General features: G+C 35.5%; 1 protein-coding gene across 2 annotated transcripts; it reads left to right on the top strand.

Moving 5' to 3' along the window:
• The first annotated feature begins 5,305 nt into the window (after positions 1 to 5,305).
• On the top strand, positions 5,306 to 23,216 carry LOC123871442 (phosphorylase b kinase gamma catalytic chain, skeletal muscle/heart isoform). Of its 2 annotated transcripts, XM_045915262.1 has the most exons (12): positions 5,307 to 5,711; positions 6,603 to 6,778; positions 7,913 to 8,045; positions 12,466 to 12,617; positions 14,475 to 14,565; positions 15,402 to 15,431; positions 16,113 to 16,219; positions 16,863 to 16,960; positions 18,476 to 18,559; positions 20,465 to 20,626; positions 21,308 to 21,498; positions 22,129 to 23,216. In XM_045915262.1, exons 1-11 carry the CDS (start codon positions 5,620 to 5,622, stop codon positions 21,440 to 21,442), a joined length of 1,260 nt encoding a protein of 419 aa, XP_045771218.1. In that variant the 5' UTR covers positions 5,307 to 5,619; the 3' UTR covers positions 21,443 to 21,498; positions 22,129 to 23,216. The 2 variants fall into 2 exon arrangements, with proteins under 2 accessions (XP_045771219.1, XP_045771218.1); XM_045915263.1 differs by lacking the exon at positions 18,476 to 18,559 and having other exon boundaries at positions 5,306 to 5,711.
• The last annotated feature ends 1,836 nt before the right edge of the window (positions 23,217 to 25,052 follow it).

The following is a 25,052-nucleotide window of genomic DNA, read 5'->3' as shown; positions in this document are numbered from 1 at the left end:
ACTAATGAGTAATGACAGAAACGCATAGACAAAAACAGCTGTTGTAGCATAGAGTATAATCCAATGTGCAATGACAGTGATTTTGACTATCTCTATGGATTTTGATTATTTAGTGTTTTTGACACTGAACGGATTTCGTCTGTGTCGGTGTTAGCTGGCGGGCGTGCTCTGCCTTTTTGGAGTGTTTTTTTTTTTTTTGTTAAAACTGCGTGCGTATGTCGGTGAGTGCCGGCACAGACGGGGTCCATACTTGTATAGTTTAACTAACTTGTTACAAATAACTATAAACTTGACATTGGCTAATCTTTGTAAAGCCAGAAGAGAGAGGAAAAAAAGGACACTGAACACATTATGGCGAAATCCACAGCCCAGAGTACATTATGTTACTGAATACTCGCGATCAGTACCGTTAGTACAACATTGAACACCGCATACATGGTTAATAGTATCGACTACTCCTGACTGCCAAGGTTAACGTATTATTTCGTAGTACGAGCTAGTCCTAACTGTCCGTTTTCGACAGAACGACGATACTAACATGTGGAAACGTAGGTCCAACTTTTGTCTCACTTACACATTCACAAAAAAGTGGGACAGATATACGCTGCCATTTTGTCTAATTTGGCATATATTATTTCGTTTTTTGACGCTATTGACAGATGATTAACAGCGTGACAGTGACAGTCAAGCGACACCCACCGCCACACTCTATGGTATGTTTGTCTATGGTAATTCATCTATATTCACTCTGAAATCACTAAAACACTGGTATCCAAAGCCAAATTTTCGTCAGATTAAAAAAAGTTACCGTTCTGTTGTCTGTTAAAGTGAAAATAAATAAAAGCAAACTGAATGAAAGGATTTTAATATACAGAAGTTCATTTAAATAGTTATTCAAGAACTAGTGATTATAATATATATTGTATTTAGGTGTGTAGGCACTATTTAAATAAAATGCAATGAGTAATAATATCGTATGTCAGCTTTATATGTACGTTTACTCTCTTGATATCACGTCTACATAGGTTTTTTTTAGAATAATAGCACTTAGTAACTAGATTAGTATGTACTTAATAGGTACATAATATCAATACATACCAATCTCTTGTTTTGGATAAGGGAAGTGAGTAGTGACCCAACCTATAGAGAAATCACAAGTGCAAATTAAAAATTTATAACACCCCCGACAAGTAAAGGTTACAGTAACTGGAAAAGACTAGAGATATAACTATCTACATACCTAGATTTGAATTAGGCAAGCAAGTGGTCAGGTTTCAAGAGTATCTAGCCACCTATAGTGAAATCATAACTTCATTATTATTTTGTACCTACTTAAATATCTAGTTATATTCAGCCAATTGAAACTTATTAGCTCTTTTCTAGTTACTTGTAACCTTCACTTGTCAGGGCTGTTATAAATTTTTAAATATTTATGCTTAGTAACTTACAAATATGCAGAATCAGGACATTGAGTTTAAGCTGTATGTCAGAATAAAGTGTATCTGTTTGTCTGTCTGCTAGCTTTTTACAGCCCACCTGTTCAACCAATTTTGACGAAAGGTACAAAGTTCTTGTATGGCGGATCTTCTTCGTGGAGATGGACATTGCTGATGTTTTATTACAGAAAATAAAACAGTTCCTATGGGATAAATCCGTGCAAATTAAGTTGTCATTATTATCATTTATTTGGTATGGAGTATTTGGTGTCATACTGGACTACATAGACTAGGTATCCTGGAAATCAAAGAGTTAGCACTGGATTTTTAAAACTTAAAAGGGCATCATGTAGTTATTAAATATTATAAATAACACTAAGACTACTATCTATCTTAGTAGATAAATAGTAAAATAAGAAGAATATTACCTAATTGTCTAATTAGCAATTTAGAAAATTAAAGATCAATAATTCCTTTTTCAGTGAAACCCGAGCTTGAAAGCCTGTGGATTAGTGCCTAATCCACTTTGCTAGAAGACTGCATTGTGGTGTTCCTGCATTAAGACTACACTCTACAGAATAAGCTCCCATAAGCTGTCAGTGCAGTAACACTCCTGTACAATTTTGTAATAATATAAAAATTTAAAATTAAATAAATTGTTTTTTATAGCTAGAACCAGCAAGAAACTCGACGGTTGCTCATTTCAAAGATTTGATATATTGAATGAGTAATTGGTTAGGTTAGAGAGCTGTGGCAGGCATGCCAGTCTTCATTGTTATTTTTTTATAACCACTTCTTGAATACCCCCTACCCCTTTTCTCCTCACCCTATCGAGGGTAAAAGTTTTACCAATATCAATTTTATCAAAATTAAAAAATTCAATAAAATAATCCATCTGGGAAGGAGAGGGATTGACTTACCCTCCCCTCCCTCTTGCCCATCCCACCCCCACTTACGTCCTATCGAGGCGGCATGTTTCAAAATATTGAGCCATACAAATAAACAAAATTTAAGTCTATGTTACTGTAGTAATCGTTAAGCTATAAGTAATCAATTTGGTGTGCTAATCTTTGAATTGATAGAACCAATTTAGATGAGACTTTCACAAGCAGTTGGGACTTGGGGTGAGACGCAATCTTTAAACTAGAATGACAGGTTCTAAATCTAGTGCTGTCCTTTTCCGTAGTGCAGGGAGCATTACAAAAGGAATACCTAGCATTGAAACCTGTCGCTTTAATTTAGTTTTGAACATAGATTTCAGGCTATCCAGGCAGGCAAATTCCAGGATACCTTTTAACTATGCAAATGGTTACTTATCTAAACCCTAAGAACTTTTATTTTTAAAATGAAATAAAACAAATTAAAACAATAAAGATTTAATGACTATTACTTAAAGATCTATACCTCACACCTGAAATAATATTAATACCTAGATACTTTTAGATACCTAGGTATTAGGTACCAATAGGTGCATAAATAAGTAGGTACCATACACCTGTATAATTAAATTACATAAGATGTATTTCAGCACCTACATAAACAGTTCTTAATATATGTATAGGTATTCTACAAGATTGATGACCTCGGGTTAGTCTTGAATTGAGTTAGGTAGGTACTTGGGATCAGGGAGGCAGGCATCATAATCTGGTAATAATACTGGTGATCTGCAACCTGAAAAAAAAATTGATTCAGAAAATATTTAATATAAGCTACATAAAATTACATAGGGAGGTTCATTTAACACAACATTTCACTAACTTATGCTACGCTTATGCCATGTTAGGTAGGTAGGTACTTGCTTGTCTGAGTGGATGCAAGCTGGCGTGGCTCATCATCAATGAATGCAAGGAATGGTAGGTGTTATAGGTACTGTTTGCAATTGTATAAGTATACCTACCTACTTCACCTCTGTGAGGTAATAAGTTTGAAGAACATGTACTGAGTGTTTAGGTACCTACCTAGGTGAATACTTTTAAACAACTACCCAGCTGTGCAACAAGCCAACTCACTATGGCTTTGCACAAGTACCTACCTAGGTAACTATTCTGGTGGAATTTTAATAGATTAATTTTATGATAGGTAGTACCTACTTTCTATAAGTGAATCCAATCATGGCAAAATGTTCCAGGTAAGTAAATGATGGTAAAAACAGCTGCAATGAAGAAATTTAAATAGAATAGAACTAAATATTCTGATAAAGAGACAAGTACTAATGAATCTATCACTCAGGAATTGAAAAAACAGAGTAACACCTAAGTACCTACCTGCTTATACTTGGAGTCACACGTATTATGTACCTACTATAAGGCTTAGAATAATAATATTATGTAGATATAGGTAGGTAGCGTACCTACCTATTGTGCATAGACTTTCTTAACTTAGCCTCAATGGTGAGGGTGATATGGTAGGTACTCTTTGTGGTCGATCTTCTAACATTACAATTATTCTACCATTAGCATTTATCATTTAGCATTATTAAATGCATTCTGCGAGCCGATGGCTATCGCTGCCCAAAATGGATCGTTCGAGATGCACTTTTATCATTTCAGTCTACGGACGTCTGTCGTCTAGGTACTTCTAAATGTAGGGTTTTTCAAAGAGGTTCACCACACCCAGCCTTGAGGCTTCCTGTGCCCTCATCCAGTCACTTAACGTTACTCTGTAATATCGCCAGTCAATGACACGGTATCCCACACTACACTTAGGTAGGTTCCTGAGGTACGCTGTGCTTGTACCCAATCTCCGCCCAATACGACAGGCATGGATTGTTCATTGCCACTTCAACTTGCTGGTGGTTTGGGCTATGTTAGAACCTTACTTTGACGGATGCACTATGTACATCACAAATAACGCCGCTGAGTCAAATTTAGTTACACAACCACGACGGTTAGCTTTCACAGTCTGCTTGATCATTCTCCTCGCCTCCCGTGGGCAAATTAAGGCCCAGGGACTTATAAAATTTCATCATTTTGTTTATTTATCACTGCTCTCAAGCTTCTCTCACTGAGTATTTTTTGGTGAGTTACAATTCGACCACCGACTCGTAAACTTACGCGAAAATGACGTCATTTACTAGTTTTAGCGTGTCAAATTGGTGTCAAACGATGAACTCGTGCTTCGGATTTGCTGGTATTCATGTGGTATTGGTATTCGTGTCGACGAAAACGGCTGCCATTCTCGATGGTGACGTATTAATGTGGTATTTGGTATGGTAAAGTAAAAGATATACTCGCATTTGCTCGATCAACTTTAGTTCGTAATGTTTCCGCCTGTGTCGCTGGCTGTAGATGTATGAAAAAACTCGTTTTCGAGTTTAGTATTTTAAAAACTGTGAAATCTTATACTAGCCATACAGCTACAACAAGTCGCAATGCCGCTTCGACCGTAGAACAAGAGTAAGAGACTGCACGACACTAGGGATCCGATCTCTCGCTTTATTCGGTTAGGCGAAATGGAATAGCGATAGTTATTTGTTTCAAGTAAGTCTAGTACCTAATCTGTGAAGGAAGTATTGGAAGTGAAAGCCGCTTCATGGCCTGTGGCAAACTGGCGCAGAGACACAGAGTACTCTCTCTCTCGTCTGGCTTTACACTGATTAGCCAATGTTTAGAGCGCTTCCCAGTCAGTTCCACCACCAATAAACACCAGCAGAACACAAAAACCGGCCACTTCTAACAAAAAAACACTCCAAAAAGGCATAACACGCGCGCCAGCAAACGCCACCACAGACGAAGTCCGACACAGAGTAGGTATATTATGATTGCTTACAGCAGCATCCCTAAGAACTAATCTGTGGCACAGATTGGGAACTTTTTTAATGGGCTGGAATCCAGAGCCGTAAAACCAGTAAAAAAAACTTTGTTATTTAATGATGTGAAAATAGTATAGTGTATAGTGAGATAGTGAGTTTTGTGACCTAAATTCTTACTTATAATTATTGTGGAATATTACTTATTTAATCCAAAGAGTATGTAATCACTAATCCTTCAAAATTGAAATAAAAGTAAAAATATAATATATGATTTAGAATTAGTACATATTAAAAATATTTGTTAGAACTCTGCAGTTAATTTGACAGATGTTTGTAACCATTATTAACCTTTCGTCATTGTGAATATAACGAATAATTGATACCTACTAAACTAAAGTTTATAAAAATAAAATAAACGCCAACGAAATAATTATGGCAAAGGAAGAGGAAGACGACAATTTGCCTGATAAAGACGCAGCAAAGGAATTCTACGCTAAGTATGAGCCAAAAGAAATAATCGGAAGGTACGTAACTCATCAGGTTTTATTTGTGTCATCAAAAGCTTCGTACAGAACGATAATAATTGGGTACCTACAAAAAGTGGATCTGTGATTTGCGCTGTTGCCAAAACTGCTTCCTTTGCGAAGTAATTAGAGCATAATTTATTTGCATAGCATATTTTGTTTCTTAAAATTTACTACTTACTTAATATAGATACTTGCCTTGTAAAGTTTCAGTAACCTTGATTTAGTCAACAGAATAGGTAGTAATTCAGTTAATCACAATCTATAATTCTAAAATTAAAGAAAATTATATTTATTTACATTGATGATATAATTTCAATTCTATCTCACATCTTACATTGTTGTGTATTTCTCAGTAAATATTTACTTTAAATCTGTGCCTTTAACAATGTACCACTATTCAGCTGATTCAGCTTTAAGCTGGTCGGGCTAGGAACCAGCCATAACATTTCACTTTTTTTAAGTCCTCCAATCGTTTTGTCCTCCAATTACCCTACAACTGATTGACATGATTTTTTGCATGGATTTAATATAAATCATCTGGAAAGTAACATCTGCCTCTTTATTCTGCGAAATCAAGGAGCTCTAACAAGGTTTAAAGAAATTAAATCCACATTGTGGAAGTCTCGAGCATCTACTAAATAATTATATTATACATGTGGAGGCCTGTGACATCATTTGTAGGTTTTTAAAAATCCAGTGATAACTCTGATTATCCAGGATAAGACGTAGCATATCTCACTCTTGAGGTCTTTAACTATACCTGTGCAGAAAATCATATCAATCTGTTGCTCCATTGCAATGTGATTGAAGGATAAACCAACAAACCACCAGACAAACATAAAAAAAATTAAAAAGAGCCAAAGAAAATCAATATTGTTTTAATTTTAGGGGCATAAGCTCCACTGTCAGAAGGTGTGTAGAAAAAGAAACAGGAAAGGAATATGCTGCAAAAATTATTGATCTCAGCCAGGAGTCACAAGATGGTGTGGACACACACACAATGCGGGAGGCAACTAAACAAGAAATAAATATACTGAGAATGGTGGCCGGACATCCATATATTAGTGAGTGAGTTGCTATAACATTCATCATCTCAACCCATTGCCAGCTCACTACTGATCATGGGTCTCCTCTCGGAATGATCAGGCAAGTCCACCAGCTGGCCAAGGTCACACCAGCTAGCCAAGTTCAGATTGACAGTCTTTACACATGTTTGATTAGGTATGTGGTTCACTTAGTCACATGACCCGAGAACTATACCTCTGGCCCTTCGATGGCTCTTGTGTCTCTTATGAGAGAGAGAGAGATTATAAGAGATTATGTGATGGAAAGAGTTATGTTTAACTTTTAGACTGCACCACTGCAAGCTTAATTTCACTTTATTTTGCTATAATAAGAGTTTCTTTTTATTTAAATGTGTTCAATACTTGAAAAGTACAAGTTTAAATATTCTGAAATAATAAATTGAGATAAAGATACAGATTTCAGTCTGCTTTAACTGTGTGTAAAAACACAATAAGAAAAATTGTAAAGAGACATTTAATGCTTTTCTTCTTCTTCTTTTCTTGTTTGGTGGCTTTTTGTAGTGCCAAGCCAGCACAATGCACTTCGCCAGTCTCGAGTAGCTTGAGGCTTTAATGTTTTTAAACATAAGACTTCAATGCAAACATTATGTTATCTATACTCTTCTCTCAACAAGCTAACTAGTTGGTAAGTCGTGAAAGCATGACTTCATTAGATAGATATAATGACAAAAATGGCAAACACAAAATGATGATGTTTTTCATGCATTTTACATAACATTTTCACAAGTCATTTGAATGAAAGTAATCTGGGATTAAACATACGTCCAGATCATTTGAAACGGCTCAGTGCAAAAAACAGCCTGCTCTAATTAAATTCATTATGAAATTGTGTCATACCAACTTATTTCCTGCCAAATAAAACTCAAATACTGTTAAGGCAAGAGTGATAGACATCTTCTCGGCAAGCATGCTCTAATATAGACCTCGTAATTGCTGTGTTTCTCAGGCGTGATTGTCTTCAAGCGCAAGCCTATCTAAACAAAAAAAACAATATTGTAAGTGAGACAACAGCAGTTGTTTTGGTGGTAAAGCTTCAGATGATGCTAAAAAACAACAAATTAATTCCTTGATACTGTAATTTTTTTTAAATAGGTACTTGATTTTTTTTTTCAGTTGAACTACAGGATGTTTTTGAATCTGAAACATTCATATTCTTGGTGTTTGAGCTTTGCAAAAATGGTGAACTGTTTGACTATCTGACATCAGTGGTGACACTCTCAGAAAAAAAGACAAGATACATCATGAGGTAAAAATACTAAGTTTGTAGTTTAATATTGAATACAATAATTTTGTTATACTTTTTTGCTTTTTTTTATGATGGTGTACAATAAAGCATATTTCATTCATTTTCATTCACCTATCTACATAGGCATGATCTAGTAATATGTAAATATTTTAAACTGTTGTATTGAAACACTTCTTTATTCAGATAAAGTTAAAGTATAAGTCAATTAAATTCAAATTCAAATTCAAATTCAAAATGTTTTTATTCAATTAGACTTTTACAAGTTCTTTCGAATCGTCAAAAGCATCTACCACTGGTTCGGAATGCCTTTCCTACCGAGAAGAACCAGCAAGAAACTCGGCGGTTGCTCTTTTCAAAGATTTGATATACAATATTATGCCATGTATAAAAGCAATTGAAGTCCTGCGCATTGCTGGAGCGAATCGAAGTTTAAATCCACGCTTTTTTATCATTTACATAATCTTCGATAGTATAATATGCTTTTCTCAAGAGCATATTTTTAATAGATTTTTTGAACCTGTGTAAAGGCAAGTCCAAAATTGACTGAGGAATTTTGTTATAGAAGATTATACCCATTCCCACAAATGACTTTTGGACCTTCCTGAGACGGAGCGTAGGAGTCGCAAGCCTGTTACGGTGTCTAGTCAGCCTGTTGTGTAGATCGCCAACCTTCTTGTAACTAAGAATATTTTGTCTTACAAAAATTATGTTGTTGTAAATATATTGAGAGGCTACGGTAAGGATACCTATTTCCTTAAATTTTTCTCGAAGTGAATCGCGTGGTTTTAAGTTATAAATTGCGCGTATTGCCCTTTTTTGTAATACAAAAATTCTCCCAATATCTGCCGCTCTACCCCATATTAAGATTCCATAAGACATAATACTATGAAAATAAGCAAAATATACTATCTTTGCGGTCTCCACGTCAGTTAATTGTCGAATCTTTCTAACCGCGTAAGCAGCAGAGCTTAGTTTGCCAGCAAGAGTTGATATATGGGTGCCCCATTGCAGCTTCGCATCTAAGGTTATCCCCAAAAATGTAGTAGTCTCTTCTATTTTCAAAATATCATTATTTATCCTTAAATTAATGTTACTTGTGTTCTTGGTATTGGGCAGTGCGAATTCAATACACTTAGTTTTTTTTGCATTTAAAAGTAGATTATTTACAGTAAACCAGTGAGTTACCTGAGATATGGCACCATTTATATCGTCAAAATTGTCCTTATTTCTATCGACTTTAAAAATCAAAGACGTATCGTCAGCAAATAGTACGATATCGCAAATATTTTGGACTACATATGGTAAATCGTTTATGTATACTAAGAACATGAAAGGACCTAGAATAGAGCCTTGAGGAACACCCATTAGTGAGGCTGATCCGGATGACTTCACATCATTCACACATACTGTTTGAATACGATCACTAAGATAGGACGCAATGAGACCAAGCGCAGTGTCTTTGATTCCATAGTGGCTCAATTTAACTAAAAGAGTCTCGTGCTCAACGCAATCAAATGCCTTGGATAAATCACAGAAAATACCAATGGCATTCTGTGACCCCTCCCACGCATTGAATATATGCTTTAACAGCATTGCGGCCGCGTCGGTTGTTGATCGACCTTTAGTGAAGCCATACTGTTCAGAATGGAGTAGCTTATTAAAATTGAAATGCTGAAGCAGTTGGTTGAGCATGATTTTCTCAAATATCTTGCTCAGTGTTGGCAAAATTGAAATTGGCCTGTAATTGTTTGGGTCACTTTTGCTACCCGATTTAAAAAGAGGTATCAATTTACTACATTTCATGAGATCTGGAAAAGCGCCTGTATCCACAGACTCATTAAAAATTAAGGCTAGATATGGCGCAATAATATCAATAATATTGTTAATTATTTTTACTGATATTCCCCACAGATCTCCGGTTTTTTTGCTTTGTAAAGATTTGAACACTTTAACAATGTCATATGGAGTAACGTATTCAAACCTAAACAACACACCGCATTCAGTGACATTGGCCCTGAGAAGATCATAGGCTTCTGTTGGTGAAGAGCTAAGGGAACTAGTAGTGATGACTGGAATGTTCTGGAAAAAATTCTCAAATGTATTTGCAATTTCAATATTGGAGTCAATAATACGGTTATTAATTTTTAGCTCCAATTTATTGTTATGCACTTTTTGTTTCCCAGTTTCATCCGTGATGATATCCCAAGCTGCTTTAATTTTATTATCAGAATTAATAATTTTTTGCTTTATGCAGAGTGACTTTGCTTGTATGCAAACCTTTTTGAATAATTTTGAATAATTTTTTACATATTCAACAAATGTGGGAGTGTAGTTATATTGTTTTTCTGCATACAAGTCGAACAACTTATTTCTACTTTTATAGATGCCAACAGTAGCCCAGTCACTAAATTTAAGATTTTTAAACAGTTTTTTTTCTACAATTTTAAAGGTAGAATTAAATTGAGAGTTTATGAGATCAAAAAAAGCATTATAGTGTTCATCCGGACCACCCTGAGTAAAGTCAAGTTTAGGTAAAGCAGTTAAAACCTTTAGTTTGAACTGCTCTACCTTTTTAGTGGTTACTGGCCTATACTTTATTAACTTTGTTATGTCTTGATTATCACTGGGAACAGATATCATTTGTCCACAGTGATCGGATCTTAGATTCGTCATGATCGATTTTGCGACAATCTTACAGTCACAGAAAATGTTATCTATACAAGTGGCTGAATTTGCAGTTATCCGTGTTGGTTCATTGAAAATTTTCTGTAAATTAAAGCTTTTAAATAAATTGAGTAATCTGTCAGTAAAAGAAGTGTGAAGCAAAATATCAATATTGAAGTCTCCACAAACTAATATCTTTTTTGATGACCTACATATCCGCCTCAAGGCCTCTTCCATAACGTCCTCAAACAGAACAAAGTCACCTGAGGGGGGTCGGTACACGCAGACGACAATATAGCGCTCCAGCTCAACACAGGACAGCTCAATAGTGCGTTCCAATGAAAGATTAACAATGTCTTTCCGTTCTTTATAATTGATATTGTTGCGGGTTAATATTAAAGACCCTCCGCGTATAGCTTTCTTTCTAGAGAACGCACTTGACAATTGATAATGTTTTAAATTTACTATTAATTGATAACTATTGAGCCAATGCTCAGTGAGGCATAAGACTGAGAATGACTAACATACGCGCGATGTGGGTGCAATTATCTTGGGTAATTAATTATTTATCAAAGACTTAAGTAGGTTTTGATGTAAGTAATTTACATTGCACCAAAAGTAGTTCACTCTGTCAAAAGTATACCAATGATAAACTGCATGCAGGGAGGCAATTACAGAAGTGTTATTACTATTTGTGATAATAATCATTACTATGGTTCGGTTTATTAATCGGATTATTAGTTCCAGAGATTACCTACACTCATCAAACCATCAAAAGAATCAATACTAATAGGTACTATAAATGCGAAATTATGTCTGTCTATCTGTTTGCTAGCTTTTCACTGCCCATTCAACTGATTTTGCCGAAATTCGGCACAGAGATAGTTTTGCATCCCAGGGTGGGACATAGACTTTTTGTCCTGGAAAATTAAAGAGTTACCACAGGATCTCTAAAAACCTTAATCTACTCTCATGAAATCCCAGGGATCATCTATTTGGTACAGATATAGTTTATAGATAGGCTACTTTTTATGCAGGAAAATCAAGGAATTCCCACGGAATTTGAGAAAAGAAACCGCAATTTACGCGAACAACGTCGCGGCCATCATCTAGTTTGTAATATTATTAGTTATAGATAATATATATAATATATATATACCTACAGGAAAAAATATTTCCTTGTTTTTTATGTGTGCCTATATTTGATGATATTTGATAATATTTGTTTTAATAATGTGTAATGCAATGAAGGTCGGTTGTTATTAAATTAATTATATGATGAGACCCTAATCTTCTTAATTGCCAATGTTAGTGATAAAATTTAATAATTCCTGTTTTTTATTGTTGTAAACTTGTTTTTATGTCCTCACAAGAACGTTACAATTCCTTACAGTTAACATAGCTTCACGCCCTCTTAGACCTATTATGTGAACACCATTGTAGGGATCAGTTGCAGATTATCTCTTGTATGGATATGCTATCCTAGTGTTAGCTTGGAATTAGAATTTATTTTTCACTAAAAATGGCTCACAGTGTTTCCTTCTATCAAAAAAATCAAGATAAACAAAATTCTGGCAAAACTAAAAGCAAATCTGATATTTATAAATGGCTAAAGTTAGTTTTGAATTTTATTTGTAAAAAGTTAAATAAAATTAGCTAAATAAAAAAAGTTTTGTTACTTTGATATTAATAAACACAGAAACAATAGTTTTAAAAACAGTAAGGTGTGTTTGAAAATCGTATTGTATGTTTACAGGCAAGTTTTGGAGGGAGTTCGGTTCATACACCGCAAGAACATAGTACATCGTGATTTGAAGCCTGAGAACATTTTGTTAGATGATCAGCTCAATGTGAAGATCACGGACTTCGGTTTTGCCAAGATGCTCAAAGAAGGGGAGAAATTATTTGGTAAGATATTTTTACTAGATGATACTCGTGACTTTAGTCCGCGTGAATTTAGTTTTTAAAAATTCCGTGGGAACCCTTCAAAAAGAAGCCTATGTTTTTTCCGGGGTTGCAAGCTTTTTCTATCTTCTACCTGGGCAGGTTTCTGCACTTAAATGGGATGCAAGCTATCTCTGTACTAACTTTCGTCAAAAACCGATTTTATTTATTTTTATACTTAATGGTTTTTGATTTATCGTCTAAAATGTCGAAAAAATATCCAAGTACGAAACCCTCGGTGCGCGAGTCTGACTCGCTTGGCCGGTTTTTTAAGGTGGGCCTTATTTTATCGGCATTGGCTGAATAGAGTCTCAGTCTTTTCTTAGTAAACAAACTCGCCATAGAAGGTGAAGAGAACGTCACCGTAAAGCCACGCTTACTTTCAATACATTTTCATATGAAATTCAGTCGTGCGATCATTTATGAAAAGACACGTACAATCCCGATTCTTCAATTACTATGGAGTCGCTCACACTTTATGCAAGTTAGTTGTACGTACGATTAACTGACTCTAGTATGAGCGGTTCTATTAGGACTTGATAGATTGAGTAATCTGTGTCTTTTCATTCGTGTTCGCACGACCGAATTTCGTACGAAGAAATATTTTTAGGGGTTGTCATGTCTTTGTACGAAATTCGGTCGTGCGAACACGTATGAAAAGACAGAGAGGATTACGAAAACTCATTTGGGCTACTTTATAAAGTGATAGGTTTATAAAGTAGCCCAAACTGCTGCATTGACGCGTTTATGTATTTGAGTTACAAGCTACGTTCAAGGGTCCGACTGTAATTTTAGATTTGAATGCAATAGTGTAATTTTTTGATTAAAGAAATAATGAGAAGTGTACCTATATAAACATACAATGTGAAACCTCTCGCTATGCTCCGCTGCTCGCAACTGCGGGCTTGTTGCATTCATTCACAACCCGTTTATATTTAATACCTTACATTATTCATTTTATAAAGAGCGTACAACTCTACATTATTATATTTTAATTAAATCGTGATAATAAATCTTAAAAATGATGATATTATACCACGAGGAATGTCTCAAGGTTTACCTAATTTGGATAGAGAAATCCGGCTATATGCTTTCAGTTCTATTTTGCACATTTGCGTTCGATCATGCTAGAGGGAGATTACGAAAATATTATTCGTTAAAATGAGAGCATGCATGCAAAGTTCATGCGTACGTGCAAATGTGCGTGCGTATGATTACGCAAGCCTGTAACCTGTACACACATTGTACGTGTGAATGTGTACTGTGCATTCACACGTACAATCATACTTGCACAAGTGTGGCATATTTTACCAAACTTGTGCAATACAATGCCGTAATGTGTTCATGCCGTATAGTGAAAAGTCTATCACTCTTCATGCTGCTTGTACAAGTTATTTTTCAGACGCTCAAGCATGCTTGCACAAAATGATTGTTCATACTTGTCATGCTTACAGTTACTATTACGAGTTACTAGCTTACGAGTACGTTTGTAGCCACCTTAACCACCTGAACTGTTGATTGCATGAAGCCTCAACTTTAAAGCCAACATACAAATTGGACGATATACTTGACTGTGAGGTCATTAGTAATAGGAAGGAGTAATAACATGAATAAGTTCGTTATGTAATGAACCAGAATAATCTATACTTATGATAATTTTAATATTAAATTCACTACCATTATGCACATCAGGACCTGGTAGAATGTGTAAGGTGACTCAATTTATGACAGCCCTATTTATACTTACATTCCAGCGAATGAAGTATAAACCGTTATTTATTTATTTATTTATTTGTAAGTTAGGATCATTTGATATTTCAGAGTTGTGTGGCACTCCTGGATACTTGGCACCTGAAACATTGAAAGCTAATATGTTTGAAGATGCGCCTGGTTATGGCAAGGAAGTCGATGTGTAAGCTTTCTATTTTTATTTCTAACTAAATAGTAGAGGCAGGGTTGATTCACGAGGCGTTTGAAAAAAGGAGTAGGTTCTCAATTCGTCGGAATCTTTTTTCCATTTTATTATTTTTTATGTATGTTCCCAGATTACTCAAAGACCAGATTACCCGTTTGAAAGGGTTTGCAAGTAGTCCCATATAAATTTGGTGAAGATCTGATGAATATCTTTGGAGATGCAGAACAGAACTCCTCAATGGATAAGAGTAAATTGCTCGCGATCAGTGTAACAGCTTAGTAAACAGTAGGGTTGTAACTAGGCATATCATATTATAAGTACAGTGGGACCACTAAAAATTGTGAAATTAAAAATAAGTCAGTTTAATTTTTCTTTTGAAATTTTTTTATGGACAGCACAGCTATCCATAACATCCATACTAATATTATTAATGCGAAAGTGTGTCTGTCTATCTATCTGCTAGCTTTTCATGGCCCAACAGTGTTACCGATTTTCTTAAAAATTGGTGCAGAATTAGCTTGCATCCTGGGGAAGGACATAGGCTACTTTTTATCCCGCAAAATCAAAGAATCCTCACGAGATTCTTAAAGGTCTATCTGTTTAACCGATTTTTATGAAATTAGGTACAGAGGTAGCGTCCCACAAATTGACATGGGCAACTTTTTATCGCGGAAAAGCAAAGAGTTCCCATGGGATTTTTTTAAAAATCTATATCCACGTAGATGAAGTCGCGGGCATCATCTAGTATTACATAAATAAAAATAAAAAAATGGGTTTAAAATCGATTTTGTTTATTTCTATCAGTCAAAAAAGTATTAAATCTCTTTTTTCAGATGGGCATGTGGAGTTATTATGTTCACATTGTAAGTACCACTTATACATTAGACTGTATTAAAATAAGTTAATAGCATTAGCATCATATTACACAACACTTATGACTTATCGGTTATGCTAATTTCCTGGTCGATAAACTATAATGAGTTTTGTATTTAAACCAAAACAATCGATTGTATGCTTTTTTATAGCCTTGGGTATATTTGGTAATTGTAGTATTTGTAAAGAATTGTAGAACTGATTTAATTAAAGTTGGATATGTATCTTCTGATGTAATGGTTCCGAACTTTGATTTCATCTTTATATTTTGTGTTAACACACAAACAATTAATATTATTAGTATAGATAGAAGTGTTAATCAAAAATGAAGGAAATCTCTCCCAATATTTAGGTTGAGATCTATAGGCTGTCTGAGAAATCAAAGTGATTTTGCTTTGACTCAAGACAGAAAGAAGAAAAGAGAGAGCGTTATACTGCTGACATAAAACTGTCTCGTTTTAACTGAAGCTTAAGTCTGCGCAAAGTCAAAGTACACTCTATAGATCTCGGCCTTAGAAATTAGAATGTATGGCTATACTATATCTTTGAATAAGCCACCTTCAAATCGATCCATCTTTTTGACTGCCATGCTACAGTCAGCCAGAGAAAGCGGGCAAACCTTAAAACAACCCTTCTTATGCGTGGGGGTTAAAAAAAATCGTGTTGTGCAGATTAGTGGGTTGTCCACCGTTCTGGCATCGGAAGCAGATGGTGATGCTGCGGAACATTATGGAGGGAAAATACTCTTTCACCAGCCCCGAGTGGGCCGATATTTCAGGTTAGTTTTTAAAATTTTTAGGGTTACGTTCCTCAAAAGGAAAAATGGAACTCTTATAGGATCACTTTGCTGCCTGTCTGTCTGTCCGTCCGTCCGTCCGTCCGTCCGTCGGTCGGTCGTGTCTGTCATGAAACCTATAGTGTACTTCCGTTGACCTAGAATCATGAAATTTGGGAGGTAGGTAGGTCTTGTAGCACATTTAAAGGTATAAATCGAAAAGCCGTGAATTTGTGGTTACATCATTAAAAAAATTTAAAATGTGTATAAATTTTCAAAGTAAGATAACTATACCAAGTGGGGTATCATATGAAAAGGCTTTACCTGTGCATTCTAAAACAGATTTTTATTTATTTTTATGCATAATAGTTTTTGATTTATCGTGCTAAATGTTGGAAAAAATACCCGAGTACGGAACCCTCGGAGCGCGAGTCCGACTCGCACTTGACCGGTTTAAAATAAATAAATTCAGATGCAAGTAAACCAAAGGGACTCTTTTACTAAGTCTCTGCTGTCTGTCTGTCCGCGGGCTGTATCTTATTAGGTAGAGAGTACAAATGTTTACAGATTGTGTATTTGTATTGCCGCTATAAAAACAAATAGTAATATTTTCATAATAAAATTTATCTAATCCTTTTACTTGCAGAAGATCCTAAGAACTTGATCAGACGATTTCTTGTCGTCGATCCGAGTGAAAGGATCGAAATCGATGACGCATTGATGCATCCTTTCTTCAATACAGTGGTGAGATTTTATTTCATTTTTGTGCTGCCCTAGTAAATTTCTATATGCTGATTAGATTTTTTCTCTCTTATATTTATTCACTTTATTTAAATAATTATTCTTTCACTTTGCTGTTTGCGTAAAATTTTCTGTAGTTCGCTTTTTCGTTTTAATATGCACTGCTAAAATATAGAATGCCCTTCCGGCTTCTGTTTTCCCCGCCAATTATGTAAAGCAGAGTGAATAGACGTCTTTATGCAGGCCTGCTCCTTAGGCAGCATCATCACCACTGTTTGGTATGATTGCAGTCAAGCGCAAGCCTCTACAGTTAAAAAGTCATTATTTTTAACCACGCAAGCAACCGTACCTCAAAAGGAAAAACGGAACACTTATAGGATCACTTTGTTGTCTGTCTGTCTGTCCATCTGTCCATCCGACTGTCGTGTCTGTCAAGAAACCCTAAAGGGTACTTCCCGTTGACCTAAAATCATGATAGCACCAGTTCAGGAATAAATCTGAAAACCGCAAATTTGTGGTTACATCATTAAAAACAAATTAAAATGAGTTTCAATTTTCAAATTCTTAAATATTAGTGGTTCATAGTGACTTCTTTTGCATTAATATGGCTTTAAAAATCTTAAAGCATTTGTTTTCTTATTAATATTTTTCGTCTTTAATATGGCTGTATCTAATTTTCAGCGAAACTGAATAATGCTTAGATAGTAAATAATTTACGTACACTACAAAATAGTGTAAGACACGTTAGTAGGTACAGCTTTTTGCACTTGCTTGAAATTTTATTTATTTATGCGTTTTTATATATTAGAATAAAAATTTTGTTTTAAATTTTTCGAGTTGAATGAAAAAAACGTATGAACAAATAAAAAGGAATCACACTTGTAAAGATCTATTGATTTGTTTAGCATGTAGCATTTCATCAAAGCGAACTATTCGTACAAGCAAATGTTGCTATTTTTGATAAGAAACTGTTCTTGTTGACGATTAATAAAACCCGTGTTGCCATAATTTCGTATTTAATGTGTTAATTCGGGTGTATACAAATGAAATAGCAAATTTTTTGTGGTTTAGCAGAGGCACATGTAAATACAGGGTGAGTGTTCATAAAGTGCACATTTTATTATAAAAACAGGGTAAGCTCCAATTCCATAAACGGAAAACTTAATAAAAAATACTTTTTTGCACAGAATTTAACATTTTTTTATCAGCAAGATTTTTTTTTTAAGCAAGTGGTGTATTGTGTTAAAATAAAAACAATAATGATTGTAAATAAAGTAAGACAATGACGATGTATTACAATTTAATTTTTTCGTACTATTTAAAAACATTTTTTTGAATAATATGTTATGGTGTTTTCCATCGATAAAATCTGCTTTCACCCTATTTCGTATGTGTACTTTATGACGTCTCTCCCTGTATTATATGTTGTCAAGTTGGCGGGGTTATAATATGAGATTTCAAAAGTAACTGCGAATTTTCGCTTTGATGGCATGTTTCTACATTATTGTTCCCTGGTAGCTATGGGACCAGGACATGACACCGCTGAAGAAGTCTTACTCCTGCGCCAGCCGCAAAATGTCCAGGATCGACGAGTTGGCTATGGTAATGATTTAGGAGTTTGTGCCTTTTATACTAACACACACAGCATTCAATTGTTACACAGCACACTTTTCTGTTACAAAGAACCCAGTAGAACAAAAGGAGCTGACGAATAAAACGGTGTATGTAATTGCGTGAAATATTTTACAGGTAATGCAAAAACTAAATGAAAGCTGTTGAAACTCTATTGTACCCTCTTAGGCGAAATCACAAAGTTCGGGCTGAATTTTATCAGAGTTTTAGGCCGTCTTGCTTGGAAATGAATCCAGATTGTATTCAGCGATCGAAATCACGAACTTTGGACTCCACTTTAACACGGTTTTAGGCCGTGTTGCTTGGAACTGAGTTATGACTTGTATTTAAAAACGTACGGATTAAAAAGAAAAAAAAAAATTGGTCAAAAGTGGGCTTTTAAAAACACCGCTTTGTTCGCCAGCTATGAAAATAAATAACCTCCCACTTCTTGAAGTAATTTTTTAAGAAAGTGGGAATTAGATGATTAAAGGCCAAATAAACAGGATTACATTTTTATTTACCGGTAAAAGATAATTTCGTGCAGCTATTTTGTAGTTTCAATACATAGATAAAAGCTACCAGTTTTTCAACAGCGCTAGACTATGACTATGACTATGACTTCCACTTTAGTATTACAATAATTTCAGTAGCATAAGCGAGCATTGCTCTATATGCTCATAAATATCCTTTGAAATTACTTCTTACTCATTACAATTTAAAATATCACTTGCATTAGGGACTTTTAAGCTGCATGTTTCTAGCATGTGCATGTTTTCTTGATATCGAAATTTCTTTTGAGTGTTTAATATATAATTTGGTGCAATAATTTTTTTTAACGTCCTTCCTTTCTATCGTCGAAGATCAAAATGAGCTACGATGATTTGACTTTGAATTTTTAGGTCATTGCTGATATTATGAGCAAGATTCTGTGATAACTTGTATTTGAGTTGGTTTACATCACAATCTGCTAAATCTCTACTAATAAAATAAATTGCGGAATTAGTTTCTCAATAGGTTCACGCCTAAAATAATCGGTACAACCTTTCAATGTGCATAATAAATTAACTTTTTTATTTGGGTACTTGGTTATTAATTTGTTTCTGGGAACAACTAATCAACTATCTATCGGTGATTTTTATGATAATTATATTACCTAAGCACTCTCGCTAAAGAAGAAATAAATTGGAAATGGCGGCACACTATACACAGGTCCAACGACGATATCCTAGTTGCGATGATTGATAGCCCACTGCGCCGAACTTCCGGAAGGGCACGCATTATTTTGCGCGTTTTAAGGTATTATATATAACATGCTTTAACTGCGAAGGAAAATATTATGAGGAAACATACATGACTGAGAGTTCTCCATAATGTTATCAAAAATGTGCATATTCTGCCAATACTCACTTGGCCAGCGTGGTGGACTAAAGTTTAAAACTTTCTCATTCTGAAAGGAGACTAGCGGATCGGCGATGGGTTGAAAAGTTATACACAAGTATAGTGTGTAAATGCCACCTGTTTTCGATTGGTTTCTTTTTTGGCACGAGTTACAGTACTTACTACTTTTAAAAGTCGCATCAGAAATTTCGTTTGCGCAGAAAAGCGGAACCTAACGCCGGCTAAAACCAAACAAATTAGTAAAATAAGAACAACAGAAATTCGTGCTATCTAGCGCGTACACAACATGGCGTGCAGTTAACAACCAATAGTGGACGGACGCGCGATATGATTGGCTGAGACGTTTTCCAACTCAAAAATAAGATTTCTGCGCACATCGGCGTAACTTATAAAAGTGGTAGTACTGTATGCGTAGTTATCTGTTTTATCTGTGTTTGGGATTTCGGGATAGACTCGCTTTGCTATAGATGATATAAATGAAACGTTAACTGGCAGGCAATAAAGGCAAGCGGCTTCAATGCGCGCGCCAAGTTGAGGCTAGCCATGGTGACGGTTCGCGCGGCGGTGCGGCTGCGTCACCTGCCGCACACGTCCGCGCGCGCCATACCGCTGTGCGACGCACTGCGGGATCCGTACGCTATGCGAGCGCTGCGTAAGGTGAGAAAATTATTTTGTTTGTGGTCTTATTTATTATTCACGTTGGTCTATTGGTTGGCATGTTTGACTGGGGATGACGAGGACCTGGATTAGATTACGGGTCGAGCTAAGAAATAGGTATTTGATTTTTCTGTCAGTAAAATTCTCAGTACTAGCCCGGAATTAGGGCTGTTTCAAACCCGTGTCTCAGAGAACACGTAAAACCGTCACCTGATCTCTCCAATTTTGACAGATTTCCGTCCCATCAATCAACCCGATTGGTTGATTCAAATGCGAGTCAAACCACGTTACCGCGTTTTCCAATAAACTCCTTGTAAGAGTCCATTTCTAGAAGCCGTGATAGCCTAGCGGTTGAGAAGTCCGCTTCCTATACGGGAGACCGGGCGTTTCGATCCCGGGCACGCGCTAACTTTTCAAGTTATGTGCGTTTTCAGAAATTAAAATATAACACTTGCTTTAACGGTAAAGAAAAACATCGCGAGGAAACCTGCATACCTGAGAGTTCTCCATAATGCTCTCCAATATGTGTGAAGTTTGCAAATCCGCTCATGGCCAGCGTGGTGGACTATAGCCAAACTCTTCTTATTCTGAGAGGAGACCCATGCTCGGTAGTGAGTCGGCTCGATGGGTTGATCATGATGAAGAGACCATTTCATATGCATGAACTCGTGTACGTTCCAGGTCATCGATGGTTGCGCATTCCGCGTGTATGGGCACTGGGTCAAAAAGGGCGAGGGACAAAACCGCGCGGCTCTTTTCGAGAACACGCCCAAGACGGAGCTGAAGAGTCTCTATGTCAGCAACCTGAGCCGATAGCCAACGTGTCCGCACTACAGGCGATCTCTTGCTGCTTCTGTTCTCCTAGTCACTCGGTAACTACTGCCTTATATATACCACATCATATTTATTACAGTTACAGAAGGCCCATTCCGGAAGGTCGTTTAAAATAAATAGCAACTCTTCTGACGACGTATTAAAGTGCAATTCAATTCGCACAGCGCTGTGGCCTAAAATTTTATGAACTCCTCTCTTTCTCGATCTGAGGACTGCCGCCAGAAGAGATAGCTCAAAACTATGAAATAACAGTGGTTTATTTTTTACCAAATGCGCCCAACCCCCCTAAAGTTTTCATTTCATTATATCATTATTTGTTGCTTATTAAATAAGCAACAAGAAATGAACGTTCCTTTTTTACCCGATTACGGCAAAGCCAAAAGGAAGATCAGGGTGACATAGGCTACATTTTATACGACAAAAATTGACCTAACGGATGTTACATCCAAAAAATCTCCATTTTTTTTTTAATTTTGCTATTGTATCGAATGGGATATCAAATGAAAGAGGAAACAATTCATGAGTTCATAAACATAAATATAGTACAATGTTAAAATACACCGAGTGACAGAAAATCAATTTTACTATATCTATCGCTAACTATCAACAGTTCGCGGGTAGTAGTCGGGTTTTAGTGCTGTTTTTCTTTATCCTGTTTTTTTTTTTAGGTGTCTGGGTGGCAGCATCATAGAAGACACGAGCCAATACAGACGGCCCGAGCAAGTGTGTGTGACGTAGGTTAGTCTAAAGGCAAATTTTATAGTATCCGTACTAGTTAATTTAATCGCGTCCTCTCTTATTGTATAATTATTATGTATTGTGTTACTCTGAGAGGACGCCTTACGTTTATCTAATAACGTAAGTATTATTGTAGTTAGCAATCTCCTAATTAGCAATAAATGCAAGAATGCAATAACTTTACTATTGTATTGTTGTTCTGAACAAAGATTTTTATGTAGTTGTATCGGTAGTTTTGTATATTGTTTTATTTTTAAATTTAGATTAATTATAATATAAAAATATGTATATTCTTTAGTATTATTGAATTAAACGTACCTATTTTTAAATGAACACCACCAAATATTCAGGTGAAATCATCTCACCGATATTCTACGCAGTTTTTTTATCGCGAGATATGCTTGCTTCACAATCATGCTTAATAAAAAGCAATGTAGTCTACGTAGACCTCATGGAGCCCGGTTGTCTAGTAGATGCCTATTCACTCTTGCCTTGAAAATATTTAGGTTGTAGGTTGTAAAATGTAAAGTGGAGAGATCTATTTGAACTCAAAAGTAATTTTGTAAAATTAAATATACAAATAAATAAACAAAGGGTCTGTTAATATAATGTTTAACATATACAATCTGTATTACAATTCTATCTGTTAAAAATACTGCTTAACTGAATATACATATTCATCATTGTATTTCATTGTATTATGATGAATAAAATCATAACCCTTCCTTTCGGCTTTGCCGTAGTCGGGTAAAAAGTGAAAGCAAACATAAAAAAGTAGGTAATTTAATTAAAAAGACAGGAGTTTACACTTAAAATGTTATGATACTGCTTAGTTAACAAAGGATATATTTATTCAATGTTTCAGGAAAGATGCATAGCTTTTCAACAATATTTCTTTAAACATTGTCAATATTAACATTGAAAAGAATTAATTGAACCTTACAATAATAGCGAAATTTGTACTAATATGTAATATATTAAATATTTATTTATTTAATAAAAAACATATGTTTTTAAAGTTGTGTCGTTTTCTAATAAAGTTTGACGTGTGTATCTGTCTGTGGCATCGTAGCTCCTAAACTAATGAACCGATTTTAATTTAGTTTTTTTTTGTTTGAAAGGTGGCTTGATCGAGAGTGTTCTTAGCTATAATCCAAGAAAATCGGTTCAGCCGTTTGAAAGTTATCAGCTCTTTTCTAGTAACTGTAATCTTCACTTGTCGGGGGTGTTATAAATTTTTAATTTACACTTGTTTTGATTTAAACAATTTACTGATTTGTCAATCGCCAGATCAACCAACCCCTGCCCTCACCCACTCTACCCCCCCCCCCCCCCCCCCCCGCTATTTGTCAAAAGATACCAATCAATTTTGACAAATAACAATGGATGTTGATGATGGAGCAGCAAGGTAGGAAGTGTACCAGCCTCGTCGGCCTCGCACACAAAGAGTTCTGTACCAGTCGTATATGAAAAACCACTTTTTTGTGATATGCCTAACTACAAATTTACGGTTCATGATTCTTGGTAACCTTAGTAGTAGTAACCTTAGGTTACTTTCCGTTGACCAACTTTCCTAGTAACCTCGGTTTTGATTTGCTTGATGGGCCTAGACAGATGGACAGACAAGGGTTCGTCTTTTTCTATGGGAGATACGGAACCCTAAGAACAGATATAATAATAGAACATAAATAGAGCCTCAATAGCACAACGGTTGAGGAGCGGACTGAATTCCTAAAGGTCGCGCGGTTCCAACCCCACCCAATGAACTATTGTCGCACCGACTCCTAGCACAAGTTTTACATTTAGTTGGAGGGGAAAAGGGAATATTAATCACGATTTAGCATGTCTAATATTCTAAAAAAAAAGAAAAAAATGCATAAGTATAAATAAGGAAGTCGGTTAAAAAATAGATTATTGTACACAAGCGTGGGAACTATGGAAACTTAAAAATAAAATAAGTTGGTACCTAGCCTTTTCCTGACTGGCTAGCTATAATAATATTCGTTTTATCAAATATAGACCCACACATTTCACAGGTCGGCGATGATTTTCTACTCTTGAAACGCTGAAAAAAGAATACATATTGTGAAGAGAAAATCCTACGAAAAATGATCGCAAAGATTAATAGTGAAGTGATTAGTCTTGTTGTAGGATGTCTGGACTCATGAATTATATACTACGTAAGTACAAAATAAAGAACCTATTTTGTTAGTAGAAAAATAGGATATTGACGATGTACTGGTAAGTCGTATTTTTTTGCATTACGTAGACTAGTTGTATCAGTAGGTAAGTACAAAATGAGTAAAATAATATTATATAGTATCACATCTAAATCGCATATATATGTACCTACCTACATATATTCCATAATTATCATGGCTGGCTCACTACTGAGAACAAGTCTCTCTGAATAAAAACGCTGGCTTCGTATGAATTGGCAGAATGTACACACCTATGAAAACATTGTGGAGAGCTGTCAGGCATGCTGGTTTCTTCACGATGGTTTCTTTCACCGTTTGAAGCATTAATCACTCAATCATCAAAAAAACCGATAAGGTTTGTAATATTAGTAGGATATAGATTTCATTATTATAATCATCAACCAATCGCCCGCTCACTACTGAGTACAGATCTCTCAAAATGAGAATGGTTTCTCTTAGACCTAGTCTACCATGCTGGCTAAATGGGAATTGGCAGATGTCGCACATCTTTAAGAACGTTATGGAGAACTCGGGCATTTAGGTTTCCTCACAATGTTTTCCTTCACCGTAAGGGCGTTTGTGCAGTCATTCATATTACTTTTCGTAATAATCCGTTTTTTACGTCAAAAAATTCATCAAATACGGATCGAACA

The sequence above is a fragment of the Maniola jurtina genome, chromosome 13 (assembly GCF_905333055.1).
Source record: "Maniola jurtina chromosome 13, ilManJurt1.1, whole genome shotgun sequence".
Classification (NCBI taxonomy): Eukaryota; Metazoa; Arthropoda; class Insecta; order Lepidoptera; family Nymphalidae; genus Maniola; species Maniola jurtina.
Note: the sequence above shows the minus strand (reverse complement) of the source record. Positions and strands in the feature narration are given on the sequence as shown.

Coding starts and splice junctions, on each gene's coding strand:
- LOC123871442 (XM_045915262.1), top strand. CDS start 5,620: ATGGCAAAGGAAGAGGAAGACGACAATTTGCCTGATAAAGACGCAGCA. Junction 14,566..15,401: donor TATGGCAAGGAAGTCGATGT/GTAAGCTTTCTA, acceptor CTCTTTTTTCAG/ATGGGCATGTGGAGTTATTA. Junction 15,432..16,112: donor GGAGTTATTATGTTCACATT/GTAAGTACCACT, acceptor CGTGTTGTGCAG/ATTAGTGGGTTGTCCACCGT.